The sequence below is a fragment of the Ipomoea nil genome, unplaced genomic scaffold (genome assembly GCF_001879475.1).
Source record: "Ipomoea nil cultivar Tokyo-kokei standard unplaced genomic scaffold, Asagao_1.1 scaffold2480, whole genome shotgun sequence".
Taxonomy (NCBI): domain Eukaryota; kingdom Viridiplantae; phylum Streptophyta; class Magnoliopsida; order Solanales; family Convolvulaceae; genus Ipomoea; species Ipomoea nil.
In genome coordinates this window covers 5,547,901-5,568,088 of record NW_017618908.1, presented here as the reverse complement: position 1 = coordinate 5,568,088, position 20,188 = coordinate 5,547,901, and the positions used below count along the sequence as shown (strand labels likewise).

The 20,188-nt window shown below is 33.8% G+C and overlaps 1 protein-coding gene across 2 annotated transcripts; it reads left to right on the top strand.

Moving 5' to 3' along the window:
• The first annotated feature begins 5,501 nt into the window (after window positions 1-5,501).
• On the top strand, window positions 5,502-20,162 carry LOC109153248 (rho GTPase-activating protein REN1-like). 2 transcript variants are annotated; one of them, XM_019301105.1, is made up of 24 exons: window positions 5,502-5,772; window positions 5,877-5,951; window positions 6,252-6,326; window positions 6,826-6,862; window positions 7,192-7,268; window positions 7,905-7,975; window positions 8,075-8,147; window positions 8,660-8,804; window positions 9,464-9,556; window positions 9,960-10,037; window positions 10,468-10,523; window positions 10,606-10,675; window positions 12,080-12,164; window positions 13,006-13,252; window positions 13,787-13,984; window positions 15,904-16,191; window positions 16,409-16,458; window positions 16,973-17,033; window positions 17,158-17,241; window positions 17,806-17,919; window positions 18,012-18,169; window positions 18,628-18,697; window positions 18,978-19,136; window positions 19,778-20,162. In XM_019301105.1, exons 2-24 carry the CDS (start codon window positions 5,922-5,924, stop codon window positions 19,976-19,978), a joined length of 2,520 nt encoding a protein of 839 aa, XP_019156650.1. In that variant the 5' UTR covers window positions 5,502-5,772; window positions 5,877-5,921; the 3' UTR covers window positions 19,979-20,162. The 2 variants fall into 2 exon arrangements, with proteins under 2 accessions (XP_019156650.1, XP_019156651.1); XM_019301106.1 differs by lacking the exons at window positions 18,628-18,697; window positions 18,978-19,136; window positions 19,778-20,162 and having other exon boundaries at window positions 18,019-18,164.
• The last annotated feature ends 26 nt before the right edge of the window (window positions 20,163-20,188 follow it).

Genomic DNA, 20,188 nt, shown 5'->3' with positions numbered 1-20,188 from the left:
GAACAACCACATCAGTGGTTTTAGCTCAGATTTTAAGAAAGAAAAAACAATACATAATTTTTAGACTAGTGTGAGATTTTTTTTTTTTTTTTTTAATTTTCTCTTCCAATACAAGTTTTTTTGTGGGTCCATCATGACAATTAAAATTTCAATCTGGTTTTAACATAGGCTGGCAGGTGTTGCGCCTGGTTGGCGCGTGTAAAACAACATTGGGTTCTGATTTTTTTTTTTTTTCTTTTTGAAACTGTCAGTTTTTGTTTTTTGTTTTCTTTTTCTTTGCTTTTCTCTCTCCTTCTCACTCTCTTTTTTACATGGTATGACAAAAATTAAATAAAAATCACTACTACTTTGAATGCTCTTAATTGGCGGTGTGTTTCTCTCGGGGTCTCTCTCATCCTTTTGATTGAAAAATATTAAATCTTGGAGACAGCCACATCACCAAAAATATTTGACGCTGGGTGTTTGTTTGTTTGTTTTTTTTTAATGCTAGTGACTCTATTATAAATTTATAATATAAGTATCTGTTCATAATTAATTTCTCAACCTACTGAAGGTATAAAGAGTCAATAATGTCTCCATTAATGCTTGAACTCACAACCTCTCATATAGGAGTTCAATCCGGGTGTCATTAGAGCACAAGATCTTGGCGAGGCGGGGTATTTAGTCCGACTTGTACCTTAAAATGGAAAGAAAAATATCTACCAAATTGCTCTATCTTCCTGCACGTGCTTGGCTCTGACAATTATGCCAATCATATGACTTTGAAGTTTGAATCACAATGTCCGCTTTTTACTACTGTACATTCATGCTTCTTTTTTTTTTTTTTTAAATGAAAAATGATCATTATATGTTTTACCTCTGTGAACCTGAAACAACTAATTATATGGTAAAATTGAATGACTTTTGACGGTTGATTGGTTTAATTGATTTTTTTTTTTTTTTGTTTGTTCAGTGGTTCACTGATTCAGTTGCACTTTTGTCTCTAATTCACTGGCTTATTTGGCCATTTTTTTTCAATGTAAAATTATCGTGTCTTAAAAATGGTAGTTAAGTGGACAGAGTATATATAATTATCGTATATTAATGTTACGAGTTTGAATCTTGTCAACACATATTTACTTGAGCCTGTTGTACATGATTTTTCTAGTACAATATATTTCTCATGTGCGATGTCTGAACTATTAAATAAATGAGAGATTTATTCAATACTCTCATTTGAGTAGTGGTTACAGTTATGACTTATGAGTTTTACTATACATACTTCCAAATTTTACAGTTCTACTCTCTGATGTGGCAAACAATAATTAATTATTTTCATTATTTGGGTTCACAGAAAAGTGTTTATATCAAAAGCTTGTGAATGGGAGTAAAAGTTAAGAGTTTAAAATGAAAATCTATCAAGTATTTTCTTATTGTTACCCTCTTTCTAAAAAGAAAAAAAAAAAGAAAAAAAAAAAGAAAAGTAAACTGTCGTCTTTAATTTTAGTTGTTTGTCCACTCACTTTGCATGTTCTTTCTTTAATCGTGACATGCTGTTTTTCCATCATTGCATTTGAATAATATTATTATATATGTATTTTTATTTTAGTTAGACCATGAATTGTTCTGAACATGCTCTAATTATACGAGACACCTTTAAACTCATACTATACTCAGTATTTTTATTTTATTCCATACTTTTTATGCAATGGTTGATAAATTGATATTAAGAAGTAATTCAATTGGTTTCACTCAATGAATGCAAATCACTTGGTGAGAATATATATTCTAAAGAATACAAAAGTATTTTTCTTGTCACACACACGCTGATATCTCAATGCAAATATCAATGATAGGTAATCATACACCCAAAAAAAAATGATAGGTAATCTTTTTTTTTTTTTTTTTTTTTAATGTTATTCTAAAAAAGTAGTCTAATATATACGAAAATTACCCAAACTTTAAAAAGTACTCCATGTTTTTTTTTTTTTTTAATTTTATAAATGATAATAGGTCGATATTGTATCATATAAACAAAGGGAAATAAGAGTCTTAAAAGGGGTGGTCGAATGGATGAACCATGATTCTCGTATATGAGTTCTATGGGCGATTTACTAGAGTTTACTTAGTGCATACTCTCAAATAATGGATGCAAGTTTTTATCATTTAAAAAAAAAAAAAAACTAAAAAAGTAATAAACAATTTTAAAAGCCGAAATATTTTTTTTTATGACCACAGGTTCTTTCAGTAGGATACCAAAATCCAATTCATCTAATTAAATTGAAAGACAACAACATCATCTCATCCATGTCTATGAATTTGATTATTTATTTTACTTTTTTCTCTCAGATTTTATGCACACCGTATTAAGGCCAATCTTTTATGGGAATTCGAAAGTAATAGGGGTTTGTGAAAGTTCTATCTAGTCACATATTAGATTATTAAGGAAATGCTTCCCACTCCTATAAAAACTATACAAATTTTGTCACTTTCTGAGGTGGGTATTTTTGTTTGATTAGTTTTCCTTTAAAAATACTATCAACTTATTATAAATTGCCATACTAGGGAGTGACAAAAATAGAATGATTTTTGTAGAGATATATAGCATTGCTCGTCATATTAACATCTTGACAAAAAATATAACATCTTAACTTAAAAATCCTTGGTATAAATAGAGGCCTTTATTTGTTATCTCAACCGAAGACCGAAATCCTCAGGATGCTTGCTGGCGTTTCCATGGATATGCCCCATCACCGAGGTGTGACTAGCATATAACTTTGTTGGAAATTCTCCCTTTCTCTTGATCTTTAAAAAAAAAAAAAAAACATCTTAAAAATATTAATTGGCCATAAATCTACCATTTACATACTTGTACACTCTAATATAACAAATTTTAATAGGTCTATTTTCCTTTTTTTTTTTCTTTTCCTTCTTATTTTAAATCTCAACCTATTAATTAAACTTGTCACTTTTACAAGTGACATATGTAAGTACAGCATTTCAAAGCTTAACAGTTGACATGTGAAGGACTTACTAAATTCAACTAATTTCATAATTAAAATGCGAAATGCTTAAATACCCAACTGTCTAACCGACATTTACGCAAATCATAATACAAGTTTACAATAAATGATTCAATTTCTTGATGTCAAATTTGATTTTTTCAACTTGTCAAAAAAGGTACAATACCTTACCCTTTATCTCATGCTACATCACATAAAAAATTTATTTTATAATATTATATCAATGTTTATAGAGTAAATACCCAAAATGGTCCCTCGACTATAGCTAAATTCACAAATTGGTCATCGACTTTCAATTTCAACCAATTAAGTCCTTAACTTTACAATTTTAACACGATTTGGTCCTCCGTCTATTTGACCGTTTGTTGACCGTGATCTTTAAGGATATATATGTAATTTCACGATTCTGCATCATTCGCCGGCGGTTGCGCCGTCATCAACGATCTCCAAAAAAACCTGCAGCTCTCGTCGGAGCACATAGAGGCCTCCAGGATGACACATCGTCTACTTCGCTCTGGTACGAACTCAACTACATTGAATCCAAAGGGAGGATGAAGAAAGACGACCAAATTTGGTAGATTGCTTTCTGTAGTGGATTCAAATGTAACAGTGTGGTCTGAAAATGCAACCGGAACCTTAAAAAAACCGATGATGGACCATGAAATTGCATATATATCCTCAAAAATCACAGTCAACAAACGGATGATCAAATCGTGTTAAAATTACAAAGTTAAGGACTTAATTGGTTGAAATTGAAAGTCGAGGATCAATTTATGAATTTAGCTATAGTCAAGGGACCATTTTGGGTATTTACTCATGTTTATATTTAATTAAGTAATTCAAAATATATCTACACAGGATTATATAGAAGAAGTTCATTATAATTGACATTAAAATTAATGTTTAATTTATATTTTTTTAAAAGTAATTATTTGTCAAGCACCTTGTGCTCATATGGCACTTCTGTGGCTCCCTTTGAGGGAAAGGGAGCCACAGGATCGAACCTCGGTGGTGGGTATTGACTCTTTGAGCTGCAATAGTTAGAGAAAGTATAGAATGTATACTATCTTGTAATAGAGTCAATAGTATTAAAAAAAAAACAATTATCTAAATACTTATTGTAGTTGATATGGTATTAGGTAGTAAATACTACTTTTGGTTGGGATTACTCTAAGTTTTGTTAATTTGCTTTTGGATATGTTTGTCATTGGCCCTGTTTGGTAAAATGGCTGTTAGCTGATTGTGTTAATTAGAGGGTATAAATAGTTGATAACATTAGCTGATTGTAGAAAATTGTTTGGTAAATTAGTTGTTAGCTGATAGCTGTTTGGTATAATTTTTTTTTTTTTCAAAAAGTTAATTGAAAAAGTTGCTTGGAGTAGCTTTTTGAAATTTAACCTTTTTGAGTTGCAAAAAGCTAATTAATCAAACATTTATATTGATATTTTAATTAAATCAAACAATTAATAGTGGTCAAATAAGCCAAAATTGGCCTATAGACCAATTTTTTACCAAACAGGGCCATTGTCTTCGTCTTCATTGCTTGTCAACTTATTTTTTGTTGGTAATGTCTTATTTGTAATTGTGTTACTGGTGCTATTTGCAAAAAAAGAATGGATTTGCTCTAATTTGTTTTGTTACATTCATGAAATAGATGTATGGAATCCCTAAGTTAATTCTATTATACTAATATTTATAAAATTAATCCCGTCATTTGTTAGTCCCATAAGCCTTTTAGATGGATGGATCAAATTAGTTTACACTCATCACGAGAAACTTAGTTCACATTTGATCATGATTATATATATATATATATATATATATATATATATATATATATATATATATATATATGTATGTATGTATGTATGTATGTATGTATGTATGTATGTGTGTGTGTGGGTGGGGGGGGGGGGGGGTAATTAAAAATGAAAACTATAAGATTAATGGAGTGTTTTGTAAATATTGTAGAAAGATGTTTGGTAAATTAGTTGTTAGTTGATAGCTGGTTACATGCAAAATGATTTTATCAAAAAATTGTTTTGAGTAACTTTTTCAAATTTAAGCATTTTGAAATGATAAGTTGTTACAAAAAATAAATTAATTAAACATTTATATTGAATGTTTAATCAAGTCAAAGATCTATTAGTATCAAATGTTCAAATAAATTAAAATTAAGTGAAAGTAAAAAAATATTTAGTAAATTAACGATTAACTAATAACTAATTACATACAAAATAATTTTTTTTAAGAATTATTTTAAACAACTTTTTGAATTTTAACATTTTGTTACTTTACCAAACTAAACCTTGAAAGGGAGGATACAATAACAAGAGTCTTGAGTCTTGACTTGGCGAGCATGCCTAAATTTAGGCAGAAAATTGAGAAATATATTTTCCCTCCAAAATAGACGCTGTCGCTGGGGGTACGGGTACGGCCCAACGTGTGAGTGAATTAAGCCACGTCGATCAAAGTCCTGTCCCGCTCTTTTCGGGAACAGATAGAGAGAGAAAGCTAGACCTCTCTCTCTCTCTCTCTCTCTCTCTCTCTCTCTCTCTGTAATCTCCTGAGCTCAATGCTTAATTTCGTATGCGTTCTTCGCTTGACTCGCAGAAGTCAGAACCAAAGAAAAAGGAAAGGAAAAGAATTCCGCAGGTGAAGGAAGAAAACTTCAATTCGCGATAGAATATTATCTCCAAGTCTTCTGTCCTCACTTTTTCTTCATCGCTGTTGTCTGCTGCATTCTTATCATTATTATTATTTTTCAAAGGTATGCTTTTCGCTGTCTATTTCTCTGATCCACATTTCGGAAACGGGAATGAATCCAGTTGTACCGTGGTTCTCTTTTTGTATCTGATCATTTGACAAATGTAGGATTTCCTGATCGAGATTGCGGACGTCTGTACTCAGAATTGCGCCATGACTTATCACAACGCAGATGCTTCTCAGGTATGATAGTACTATCATCATCTAAAGTTCTTCAAATTGGTTTGAGCTTTAAGATTGAAGAGCTTCAACAGTAGTAGCTGGATTTTGAATTAGTTGAAACTTCATATGATTGGTCAGACCAATAATAGGCTGAGCATAAAATATAAATATATAAAAATAATAACCGTGCAATTTAATCATTCATTTTCTTGCTGCGTTAGTACAAAAATTAAACAATTTGTATTTACTTTTTTGTTTTTTTGTTTGTTTTGTTTTGTTTTTTGTTTTTTGTTTTTTGTTTTTTGTTTTTCGGATATGCAGGGAGAAGGTGCTAATTTTCCTCTTCAGCCTCCTGATTCCACTGATCACCAGCTGCAGTATCACAATTTTTATAAGGTAATTATAATCCTAAGCAAATTTTGTACAGAGCATGTCTTTAGGTAATTATCAAATAATGCTTCAATTTCTGCCTCTTCTATTTTTTTTTCCCATTGTCCGTGTGCTTGTGATAAATGTTTACATAGAAATTGAGAGGAGAGTGATAATTTCAGAACAAATTTACCTTTTGAATAATAATAATAATAATAATAATAATAATAATAATAATAATAATAATAATAATAATAATAATAATAATAATAATAATAATAATAATAATAATAATAATATTATTATTATTATTATTATTATTATTATTATTATTATTATTATTAGTACAGTTGGCAATTAATTTGAGAATATACTGCAGCAGTATTTGTGAGGTTCACAATTCTAGTAAGTGCATTTCCCTTCCCCAGAATATATGCTATGCATGTATAGTACAAAGTATATATAGAATTTGTTATTTGTTTGCCAATTTGAAGTTCTAAGTTTAAAAGTTTACCTTGTTTCACAGGTTTACAAATGCGGCCCCCTTTTTGTATCATCTAAAGGTTGCCTCCATTCTTCTGTTATTGCATACGAAGCTTATTGTTAGGACTGAAAATTAAGCTTATTTTACTACTTTGAACTCCTCTTCCTTTCGTATTTCACATTTTCTTTTTTAAAAAACATATATGTAGTTGTTATCTCCTTGCTTTCTAGTGAATGACTGATTTTTATCTTCTTGTTTTGTAACAAAAGTTAAACTCTAGTGTTTCACGGGTAAGAATTTACCATTGATCATGATACTAGACAATAAGCTGAAATTGGATACTTTTGTAATTGCCAAATGCCATAGTGGTGGTCTATTCTTGAATCTTAAAGTCAATTTTGTTTGTAGGTATTGGATGGACATCATGGAAGAAAAGATGGTTCATTTTAACACATACTTCATTGATCTTCTTTAGAAGTGATCCTGTAAGTTCTCTAGTGAGCCAAAGTTTTGTCATATGATTTTAAAAAATCTAAGTTAGGTCTAGTGATGGTCTTGGACAAATATCATTATCTCTATGATTTAATGTGAAAAGTTTTAGTTAATTGTTTCTGTTATCCCAATACAATGTTTCAAGGAACTTCGAGTTTTGATTTATCAAATTTTCTGTTGATACTGCATCTACAGGAGTTGCAAATTTACCTTTTGTTCCTTTTATCTATCCAATTTTATGTGAACTGCTTGCAAGTGCAGCACTATCTGGGCTTACATGGCATCCATTTATGTAAAATGGTGGTATTTATTTAGATAATATTCCTTATTAGTTACCTGAAATGCTAAGTTGAAACTTGAGGGTTGCACCATCCTTGGTGTGGGCAACGATGATTTTTTCACCGATGGTTATATGATTGTATGGAAGGCAGATAACTTCTAAGTGTTTAGGTTAAACAACCATTATTTTCTTTTTGAGTAATTGCTGTGGTCATAATTCAAGCCCCATCTTTCTGTTCAGGTTGTATCTGTTGTCTTCTTTAGAATCTACAGAAGACTTTATTAGTTTTCATTTTTTTATATAAAGTTACATGTACTTATTTGTTCATTTCATTGATTTTACATTTCAGACTATTTCACCTCAAAAACCAGGTGAAGTAAATTTAATACTTGGTGCTATTGATCTTAACAGTTCAGGCAGGTTGGCTTTCTTTTTATTTTTTTCATCCTTAATGCCACAATTTAGATGATTGTGTATTATATTTGTAAAACAGTCTACTGAGGTTTCTTCCCCTTACAGTGTGGTTGTCAAAGAAGATAAAAAACTCTTGACCGTGCTCTTTCCTGATGGTCGTGATGGGCGAACTTTTAAGGTGCTAGATTGTCAATGCCTTTTGTTTGATTTATTTTTTCTTTTAATTTTGTGAGCTCTTGTATTTTCATTCTTTTCCTTTTGGGTCTGGTTATTCTTCATTTCTAAGTTTTGTAGTACTTGTTATTCCCTTTTAATATTTATCTTCTTTTCATCTTATTATAATAACATGGAGAATATGACAAAATTTTAGCTTTGAAATTGCAAATGACTTATGGTATTTTCATCCATGACATCATAATTGAAGGTTGGGCATGGTGTAAAGGCCAATTGCTCACTCATTGATCATTACATCATAGGCTTAAGCCTCAGAAACAATCTCTCAGAACAGAGGTGCATTTCCCTTACACAAATCTTGCATGAATGCATTATATGGGAGCCTGCACACTAGGTCATCCAGCATTTTTGTACATTACCTCATGATCACCATTAATTAAGCCGTTAAGGTATCTGATTGGATAGAATATGCGCTCCGAGTTGCTCTTTTGATGTTGAGAACTTCTGATATTTTAGGCTGAAACATTAGAAGAATTGCTTGAGTGGAGGGTTGCACTAGAAGAGGCTTTAGCAAATGTACCTAGTGTTGCTCTTGTGATTGGACAAAATGGAATGCTCAGGAATGATCAGGTCAATGCAACTGATGTTTCTTCAGAAAAATGTAAGCATTTTACCTATATGGTCATGGGTCACATGATCTGTTTGATATTGCTTAGTTCCTTCTCATTTGACGTGTAGTTGAGTGAATTTGGCTGTTGATATAGCTTCACTAACTTTTTGGGTTGTAAAATCAAAAGGCATAATGATAAGGAAAAGGATACCTGGTTTTCCTGTCTCTTTCTAGCTAAGCATACTTGGTGTGTTAGGTTTGCTCTTAGTTTTACATTCTATGTTGTGGACATGTTTTTGACTTTTACTTCCTTTCCATAGTTCTTCCAGTTCAGCAAGCTATAGTTTGGAGTAGCTTTATATTTTCATGCATTCTGAAATTGTTTAGGATTCTTCTGTTTGTAACATTGGCAAAAATGTAAAATTTAACACTTGAGTATATTTAGTTTCCACTGTGTGATTTCAGTAAATAGAAGCTTGCAGTAGAGTTTTAATGGCAAATGCCATGTTCCTCTTTATTTATTTATTTATTTATTATTATTATTATTATTATTATTATTATTATTATTTTTGGAGTTCTTTAATTTTTGAGTGTTGTTCCTTCCTCCCTAGATAGGTGATTCCCTTGGCAATTTGTTTTGGCAAAATATGCATTTGCTTTTATTTTGATTATCCTTCTAATGAAGCTATATTTCACTTTTTACTCTGTAGCTAAGGATAGACAACCTGTTTTACTTGCTTTGGAAGATATTGATGGAAATCCATCTTTCTTGGAGAAAGCCCTTCAGTTCATAGAAAAGCATGGTAAGATTCATATGTGAACTCTGTATAAATATGCTGGAACTTGTTACACCCTAGAGTCCCTAAATTTCTACACCATCAGCCTCTGTTACACTGTTTATACATGAATTTCTTTGAAACCAGTGCTCTATTTTCTTTATGCTGATGGTCATATATCTGGATTCTCTCCAGGCTCTTGATTTCTTATTCATATTAAAGTATTAAACCCTCTGACCTACAATTAATAGGCCAGAGTCTGTTAGATGACTGTAATGTGTCCTTGCTTTTACAGAGCCTTTACTTGTAGAATTTCCTGCATCTTTTATCATTAAAAGTATTTTTCAGTACTCTTCATAATTTCTGGACTTGGTTCTTAGAATGCATTCTTGTCAATGATTTGGTGCTGATCACTTGAACATATTTACAGGAGTTAAAATTGAAGGCATCTTGCGACAAGCTGCAGATGTTGACGATGTTGAGTGCCGAATTCGAGAGTACAAACAAGGTCTCTTTGTTCTTCAGTTTGTTCTTTCATTGAGCTCTTTTGGAATTTTATTCACTTTGCTCCATGGTGCTAAATTTTTACACTGAGAAAATCTGACATGTTTTGCAAAAACCATGTGAATATCAGTTCTTAGAAATGTCTCCACTGATATGTATCTGAAGTTATTTCCTGTACCCAAGATTCATACATCCTGTGAATTATTGGTGATCATAATGGTGGTGAGAATACAGTGATGTTGTTTTTCTTTTCTTGATGTGTGAATATCTAAAAACCTAAAACTCAAACATAACAAAAGTTAGACATGCTTGCACATACATGATATCATGAAGCTAACATTATTAAGTGCTTTTATAGTTTTAATTAAATTTTTGTTAGTGCAGCGTGCTCAGAGGAAACTGAATTATTTGGTAACTATTGTCTTTTGACCCAGGGAAAGTTGAATTTTATCCAGATGAAGATGCACATATCATTGGTGACTGTGTCAAGGTATCTCATTACAGATTCCTCAGGTTAAACCTTTTTAAACAATGTTTTCATATTTTGTTTTTTGCTATGGTAAATTGCTCAGTATATCCTCCGAGAAATGCCGTCATCTCCAGTTCCTGCATCTTGCTGCAATGCCTTGCTTGAAGCGTTTCGTAAGTTTATTTTGATATTAGTTCCATTGCTACTATTTCTATTCCATGTGTTCTTATATGCAGAGTTATAGTCTTTAAGAGATGATGCAGCTTTCATTTGTAGCCACCATCACCTTAAGGATATGCTGGGAAACACATTTGATCCTCTTTACCCCCGGAAAAAGTAGTTGCAGAAAATTGGATGTCCTTGTGATGGTGGATGGATATAAAATATCGTATTTATTGAAAAACTTCAATTTCTGGGAGGGACGGCACAAACACATTAAGTTTCTGCCCCGTTGATGCTTGAAAGATAAAAGTCTCAGATTTGTTTCATTTTATTTATATACTTTTTTTTTGAACAAAATCAACAAATATACTTATTTATTTTGGTACAAGTTATTTTAATAGATTTAATAATCTTCATAGTGCACAAAAACTTAGGCTGTTTATTTTATTCACAAAATAGGTCAAGAATGGAATATCATTCTTGAGTTTTTTTTTTTTTTTTTTTTTTCATTTGGTTTGGTTTTCTATTGTCAAGAATAACATTATCGGAAATGAACTATTCCGGGGTGGGGGGAGGTATTAGGTATTAGTTATTCTTGAGTTTTAAAAAAAAAAAACTACTTTTTCAAAACACCACAAATATCCTTGTATACGTACATAAACATATATAATGTGGAGTATCTAATATGTACGCAAATACACACATACATTCGTACACATGTAGACAAACACGTGTTTGTTAATAGGAGGTAAAGCCCTTGGCAACCAAACAGGCCTTGAATTGTTCAATACTGCAATCAGCTTTTTGTTTCACTAAAAAAATCTACTTGTATCCAACTATATCCACATTCTTTGAGTGTAGGTGTAGCCCGTGGTCACTGTTTGTACAAAACTGATGGGTAACCGGAAAACCAAAACCTTTTCAAAACTTATAACCAATGACCAACTGATTTTTTTTTTTGGTCGGTTTGGTTATCGGGTAAATATGTTTAACCAAAAACTTATATAACCAATGGCCAACTGATTTTTTTTTTCTTCGGTTCGGTTATCGGGTAAATCTGTTTAACCAAAAAAGTGCTTACCCGTAGATGCCATGAAGCTGAATAGAGTAAGAATTTTCTCATGATTTCACTATGAACAATTTGGGTACATATATACAAAAGGATCCATCAGATAACCCTAATTTCTAGAAGCTAATTTATACTGTCTAAGATAAGATAACCTCAGCTCTAATATCCCTAAATTAGCAATCCCACATTTATAGGAAACTAATAATCTCCTATACTTGGGTAGCTTGAATTCTTACAATATTGTTGTTCAATTGCTAAATTTGTGTAGTTGGTGACTTTTCAAGTGCTCTATTACACTTTTGGTGAAATAATGTTACTTAGTGGAAGATTTCATGATTGCTTTTAGGAACTGATAGAGGTAAGAGAGTTAGTGCTATGCGTTCAGCTATAATGGAGATGTTTCCAGAACCAAATCGTCGTTTGTTACAAAGGTATTTAGTATAAGTACTTTTCACTTGTGTTTTTTGGCATGATATTTCATAATCTTTCTCATTCATGAATGTTGCCTATGTTCATATTTTGTTATTGTTAAAGTTGCTTGTCTCACTTCTACAAATTTTAATTGCAATTTTGAACCCAGTACATATTCTCATGTGCATGTCTTCTGGTGAGAACATTCTGTTTCCATATTGATCCATTGAGTAAGTTTATCATCCAGGATGTCAATTTCTTAATGTTTATTTCATTTGGGAAATCAACTGTATGAGTGCTATTTCTACAAGGAGTGGATAAATTCTTTTGGACATTGACATGTAGCCTATATTGCATGGACATGCCTTTTATGAGGCCCATGCAATGTTGTGCACATTTGAACATGCGCACTTGCCTTTCATGCCATCATTTGTTGACACTTATATTTTAGCACATATACTATATAGGACTGCTGAGTTTTCTTTTTCTTAGGAAAATAACTAGCCAAAAACTATGGGAATACAATCAAGTCATTAAAATCCTATTTCCTAAAATTCAAGTATTAACAAGATTTGATTCAAGGAAGAGACAAGTGGTAAGAAATGGGACATGCTGGGTGGACTTGGAAATTAATATCTTTCTCTTGAAAAGTTGTATTGACTATTTCAGTTTTAGCTGACATGCTGGGTGGATTTGGAAATTAATATCTTTCTCTAATGTTAAACTTTGCTCTAGTCTTTAAGTTTATTTTAGTAATGTGTATCTGGTGCATTTGATCATTCTACAATGTGCATCTGTGTTTTTTGATAATCTGAAAATGGGCTTCTGTGCTTTTGACTATACCCTTTCTTAATCTATCAGAATGCTCATAATGATGAAAAATGTGGTAACTCACAAGGATATGAATAGAATGAGCACAACAGCTGTGGCAGCTTGCATGGCACCTTTACTTCTACACCCTCTTTTAGCTGGAGATTGTGAAATTGATCATAACTTTGACATGGGAGGTGGTGGATCTGTTCAACTTCTAAAGGCTGCTGCAGCAGCAGCAAACCATGCTCAAGCTATTGTTATCACTTTGCTAGAGGAATATGATAATATATTTGGGGTAAGATTTTGTTAGGATTTTTATTATCTATTGCTTGCTATGTAACTAACGCATTAATTGAGAAATTGCGGTTTAGAGTATCCATCAGCAAATTGTAGTTGTTTTGGGAGCTCATCTCAGTTCAGACATATATCATCTTTTTCTCTGCTCTTGTGGGACATATGGTATTGGGTATCTTATAATTCCTTGGTAATTTGTAGAACCTTATACAAAGTCAATACTCCTTGCAGAAAATGACTTATTCCGTTTTGGAATTTTGGTAATTTGTGATTACTGGTTGATCTGTGTAGCCTTTTTTGGAATAATGGGGTTGGTAATTTAGCTTGTTTGCTTTGTGAGTCCATCAGTGTGTACTTGGCACCCTCCCAGAAAAAGCAGTAAATGAATGAAACTCCTACTTCTGCAGGAGGGTTATGCTGATAAGGTCCATTAAATCTGTTAAGGGAGGACATTTTCAGTTATTAACAAAACATAGTTTGGTAGCCTTTCCCTTCTCTTACTTCTTTGAATAAGAACCATTAGAACTGGTTGCAGGGAGGTTCTCTTTCTGGGTCACCTGAACAGTATTCTGGGTCAGATGGTAGTGGAACTGGGAGCAAAGAATATACTAATGATGTTGATCATGATGAACGGTATGGAGGTGATGGCTCTGTTGAGAATATAGATGATGATTCAGATAATGCATCTGCTGCTACCACCAACCAGACTGGAGAAAATGAAGTTACTAATGAGGTTGGTTTCTCTCTCTTCCTTTGCTTGACCACCTAGACGTCATCATAATACAGCCACTTTTGATGATAAGATATTCTGGCTATCTTATATGGTGCTAGAATTCTGAAGTCCTCTGTCCTTGCACCCTTCTTTTCAGAACCAAAGAATTGTCTTTACTCTGTGTTGGTTTTAGGGTTTTTGGGTCCAGGGAGGTCCAACACAACCTTGGTTGGTGGATTCACCTTTCAAAAAGGAAGGGAAATAATGGCTCTTGTAAGTATGTGTGTGTATTCTTTTGTCTTGAACTTGCCGTCCCCTTTTACAGTTTCTGAGGAGTCCTTTTATAGTGGGTCTCCTTGGAATCAAGCATACACTTAAGGCCATAAATTGGCCCATAACTCTCGTTTAACTCTCAAGTCCGTTGGGCAGCCGTTACTGGGCCTCCCAACGGCTCTTTGACTGTGTCTTTAAAGCAGCCTCTTTAAATGCTCTAACGGTCTCTTGGCACTCGCGCCGCCTCAAGGTCGAGCCGACTTCTTAGTTCGATCTATGTTTCTCCTGGGCTTAGCCCCTTCTTCTCTTCGGGCCGCTCTTGCTTTTGAGCTTCTCCTCTTCTTCCCAGGTTTTGGGCCCCGGGGCCCGTACCCCATCAACTAGTCCCTCACTTTTCAACATTAAGTCCTTTCTCCCACTCGAATGTTGAAAAGTAACCGCCTCTTTACTGCAAATCATTGGAATCTCTCCCCAATCTTCTCCCTTCAGTGGCCGGATCGCAACCGGATCCTGCGTGATTTCCCTGATTCGCTTTAACTCCTTCCTCTACCTCTCGAACTTATAAATAACGCTTTTGCTTTTTTGCCTTTCTTCATCCCTCTTGCCAACATGGGCCGCTCTCCAATAAAAGGAAAGAAGATTGATTTTGGGTCGCCACCTCGCCCCCCTCCTTCCAAGATCGAGGTTGGAGAAGGGAAAAATAAAAGCTCATAGACCTGCCTCTCGAAGACATAATTCTGGCTCTACCTCTTCTGACTCGCGGATGGCAACTGAGGCCCCGCCTCCGGCCGTGGATTCCTCTCCCTTAATTGATCCTTCGTCCCAAACCAAAGCCCGTGTCACGGCCAAGGATGGGACTTTCGTCGAGGTGGCGGTCCCAGAACAGCTGGCCTTCCAAATGACCTTTACCATCCCACTGGACGACTTCAATGGGCCAGCCTCTGATCTGATGTCGGATGCGACTTTGCCTGCTATCTCGAGCTATACCCGGACGACGAAGCACCCGCGGTTCCGCCTCTGATGCCGGCCTTCTGGGACACGGTCTGCCCATCTCCTGCTGGTTCATCGGAAGAGATGGCTTTCCTGGACGAGCCCTCTTCGCCGGAGAAGTGAGTTGCGCCATTCGAGGCTTCCCGGTGACTGAATGTGATGCTGAGCGAGGATTAGTGAAGGACTGTGAGGGGAACTCATCTTAGCACAAATAAAGTTTCCCTTTTTCTCAATGTACTTGACTGTCTTCTTTAATAAAGTGCGCGAATTTAGCCTTCTTTATGGCTTGTATATTCATTTTAGATGGATTTGGTACCATGCATGAAATGATACCAAATAATCTAGTGCTATTACAGAGCTTAAATTCATTCATATAATTACTTCATAGATAATCACCTGTTTAACATGGGTGGGTATAATCTGTTCCATCACATATGAAAGAGCAGCAATCAAAAGCCCTGTACCTGTACTCCTGTAATGATAAAAGGTTAGCTCATAAATAAACTCTTTCAAAGGCTAATGATGGCAATTCCTTCCTTATGGTTCTTTGAAGGTTCCATGTTCTGTCTATGTTTCATATGTTCTTTTAAAGTCATGCATGGCTTTTTATTACATTGTCATTCCTCACTAACTCCCGCTGGAGGTAGTCAATTTATTGAGCTGTATGGAATATGCAGAGCCCCAGAGATGGTAATTTAGTCTCCAAGTCTTCTGAAGTAAGCAATGCTGTTGAAGTTGATAAAGTGCCACCAAGAAAACCTCCTCGAACTTCTCTCTGGCATGAAAGGAAGGAAGGGATTGATAGTGCTCCAAGCCATGGGGATGTTTGCGCTACACCAGAAAATGAATCCAGTGAATTATTCAAAACTGGATCTGCTGAAACATCCACGTTTCTAAAGTCCATAGACGTGCATAATGGGCCTATACTGCACCTTCGGTGGAAATCCATCTTCAGGCGTAGAATTGTCAGTATATTCTTTGGGAGAAATTTACTTTTCAATTCATAATCTTTTGTCAAATTTTCATTTCTATTGCAGTTTATTATGTTTTCATTTAATTGGGTATTGTTTTATTCCCTAAGATATTAGTTTTGAATTTATTCATTTTTACTAGTGTCTCCCTTTGAAGTACTCCCTATTATGACCATTTTCATTTTCTTTTGTTCTGTTTTTCTGAGTACAGGGTAGAAAGAACCTTTCCATGGAGTCTATTGATGTTGCATTTGATGATGAGTAAGTGATGCATTCATTTATCATTAGTTGAATTTTATGTAAAAAATTCTTGTTGCTGCTACTACATAAACAAGGACTATGATTCTTCCTTTACAGCTCAACATGGTGTTCTTGCTCCTATTCTTTTGATATGATGTAGACATGCAGTTCTTTGCTATGTACTGTAAATTTTTCCTTTATCTCTTATAAAATTGGAGCTAATTTTTTTGTCCTCTACCTCATCTTAACTTGAATAGATTACCTACTAGTATATATGAAATTGGTTGGATGCCTGTTTCTGAATTGGGTGACAGTATTTTGTGAATTTTCAGAATGTATTTTTTTCTTATGTTTTCAGTGAAAATTGCATTTGTAGTTGCTATTAGCATTTAAAATGTGTATACATGTTTTGTGCGTTATACCCTTCTTTTATTTGCTTGCAAACAAGCATCAATTTCTTTCTGATCTCCTCTCTGAATCTCCAAAATATATTTGATATTATTTTGGTATTCTCTTGTTGCTTTTATTTCTCCAGAGATGAAATCCAGAGACTGGAGGCCACCAAAACTGTCTTGCAAAACAGAATTGCTGAGGAGGTACAGATCATTGTATATCCTTTCTTGTTGAGAGATGGACATGAGAGAATGCATGCCTTTCATCTGAACTCTATAATTTCCCCCTTAATGTTATGCTTTCATTTTTATTTATTTTTAATAATAGGCTAAGAGGAATGCACTTCTGCAAGAAAACTTGGAGAAACGAAAGAATGCTTTGCTTGAGTGCCGTCTAGCTCTTGAGAAAGATGTATGTGCTAGATTAGATACTCTCTTTCCTCTCATTTTTAAGTATTTTTACAATTTCAAACTATAAATTTGTGTTTGTTGCAGCATCAACAAGTCAATTTTTATCTTATCTAAAAAAAGTCAAATTTTATTCTTATCTAATGACAGGTTGGGTAAAATTATTTTTTAAAGGACCAATTTGTGAGATTCTTTGTGTTACTTTCTGAAATGTTTATATGTGATTTCTATGATAATAGTATGGTCAGACTTGTTAACAATTTGATCATTTGGGACCACTGCTATTATGGCTGTTTGGGGTCATAATTATTGTGGATGTTTTACCTTCCACTTTTTAGTTTGAAGAGAAATTGCTTTACTTATATTTTCTCTGTTACTAACATGATACAGAAGCTAGAGTTGGAAACCAAAATTGTCATGTCTTGCTTTGCTATGAATAAAATTTTGCCCACTTGCTTCGAGAATACATGCTAAGGATTACATGTTATAACCAATTTTTAAGCACATTATACTTATATTACTTTATCTTTGGGAATGTTTAATGATTTCCACCCTTTGGCATGGATAGGTGGCGAGGCTTCAGGAACAATTGCAGAAGGAAAGGGAATTTAGTATGGTACTGGAAGCTGGACATGAGAATTTTCAAGGGTCATTGCCTGTTTCTAGTAGTACTGATGAAACAGTTAGTATAACCGCACTTCCAAATACTCCGTATTTGTTATTGTCATTGTGGAAGTAGTCCATAGTAGTAATCCTCTTTATGTGTAATACAAGAATGCAGAGCCGAAGGAGATTGCTCCTATGGAGGCAGATATTATCAAGCTGAAACAGAGGGATAATGATCATCCAGCGCTGCTTAATAAACAATGCCAACAATCAGAGTTTGGTATTGATGTGGTCAATCCACCAAAAGCTTTATATTTTCAAGAAGTGTAAGCATGATAACCTTGCATACTTGTTTATAACTTTATACATATAATTTTATTTGTTGTTGTTGTTATTATTATTATTATTATTATTATTATTATTATTATTATTATTATTATTTTGTATATACTTCACAAAATCTTGTGTGTAATATACATCTGTTAGGTGTATTATGGTTTCCATTCTATTGGGAGTGGTACTTGCATGCACCTGAACATTAATGTATCATAACCCAAATATTTGTATTCTATGATTTGAAAATCATATCTAGGGAGCTTAAAGCTGGCTAAACCCAAGTATTTGCCACTTTTATACAAGAAGTCAATTAGGCCTCTGAACTTTTAAAAGTTGCAATTAAGTTCAGGGGCCTAATTGACTTCTCGTATAAAGTTTAGGGGCGTATTTGACCCTTTTTTCACTTTTGTTATTGCCTTATGCTTTCCCCTTGTTGATCTGGCTACAGAGAGGATAAACAGAGGGATGAGGATAGCCTTGCTACATCACAAGCTCATGAGAAGTCAGAGAGTAGTAAGGTACAGATTATTATGGTAGCTCGACTTCAGTACTGGGAATTCTGCTTTTACAAGACACATTTAGTAACAAAGTTGCTACTGTCATGGAGTTTCAATATTGCATTTTGATCATCAGATGTAATAATAATTGGACAAAATTTTAATGCCATTGTTCTTTTGCCAACTTCACACTTACCATTAAATCAGTTATTGTTTTCTCATGTTCTGTTTGGAGTGCATCATTTTGACTGCATGAAGCTAATACAAGTATGCTTGAAATTTACTTTTTTTTTTTTTGCAGAATGGTACTTGCTTGAACAATGCAGAAAGTGAAAGAGACATGAAACAAGAATCTCACTTGTCAGATAAACAGAATTCACAGAGTAAGCAATCAGATTCAGTACATTATCCCAACACTTCTGGGGCTTCAATTATTCTCAAGAATTCTGGTTCAAAGGAGGTAGGCTCTCTAGTTTCAGTAGTTCATCTTGTGCTTTAATTGATGATAGAGCCAACACGAACTAATCCTCTTCCATACATCAAAATGAAGTTATGAATGTAATAAAACACAAGTAAATATTGCCTTTTTTTTGTTTATTTTCATCTGTATTTGCAAACTGTTTTTTCTACGAAATGTTATGCTCTGGAAGGCTGGAACTGTTACAAATTGAATACTCCTAGATTATGGTTGTAGTTTGGAGATAGAGTCTGAAACTTTGTATAGTTAAAGACAACCATCTCTTGGTCAAGTCTGTCGCTTAGCATCTTCTTAATGTAGTTTACTTTTCTTGTATAGTTTGTGAGTTATTACACAGGAGTGGGGTTTACCTAGCATGCATCCTTAAATAGTGATTGCATGTTTCCCTCGTCACCCAAAAAATAATAATGATAATCATTGGTTATTTTAATTCTTGGTACACATATGTGACATACCCTTGTTGAGCTATATATATAGTGCTATCCAACTATACATTTAAATTTTTAGTTGAGACGGCACATCCTTCAATTCCCTATAAACTAAATGTACTTTCCTTTGTTGCACTAGAAAGACATTTATTTGTTGAGATGTTGAAGTTTATTGTTTACACTTGTGAATGACAGGGAGGTAATACCGCACTGTCCAAGCTAAGAAACAGGATCAACTTCTTGAGGGAGAGCCGCCGCACTCAAATTACAAATGAGCCTAAAACTTTGGACAATGGCAGAAATTCTGGACAATCTATCCAAACCCTTAAAAGAAATGGATCAGCATCAGAATCAGATCTTCACCAAATCACTTCTGAAAACAAGATGATGCTGTAAAGTATTGGATCAAAATAGCGCCTAATCATTTTGCTTTTGGAGTTTCGGTTAGTTACTTAGCTTATTACAGTCCTATACAAAGAACTCACCTGCAGGCTGAAACTCTGAAAACCCCAAGTTTTGTTTTCAGGTAATGTTCAGTAATGTTCTTGAGTTCAATTTAGTCGTCGAAAATTATTATCATACATGTTAGAGATGTTGAGTTTGGAT

Excerpts from the sequence above, each read along its gene's own strand:
- LOC109153248 (XM_019301105.1), top strand. The coding sequence starts at position 5,922 with ATGACTTATCACAACGCAGATGCTTCTCAG. Across the intron at positions 12,165-13,005 it reads AATCGTCGTTTGTTACAAAG|AATGCTCATAATGATGAAAA; the intron begins GTATTTAGTATA and ends TTAATCTATCAG. Across the intron at positions 16,192-16,408 it reads CCATCTTCAGGCGTAGAATT|GGTAGAAAGAACCTTTCCAT; the intron begins GTCAGTATATTC and ends TTCTGAGTACAG.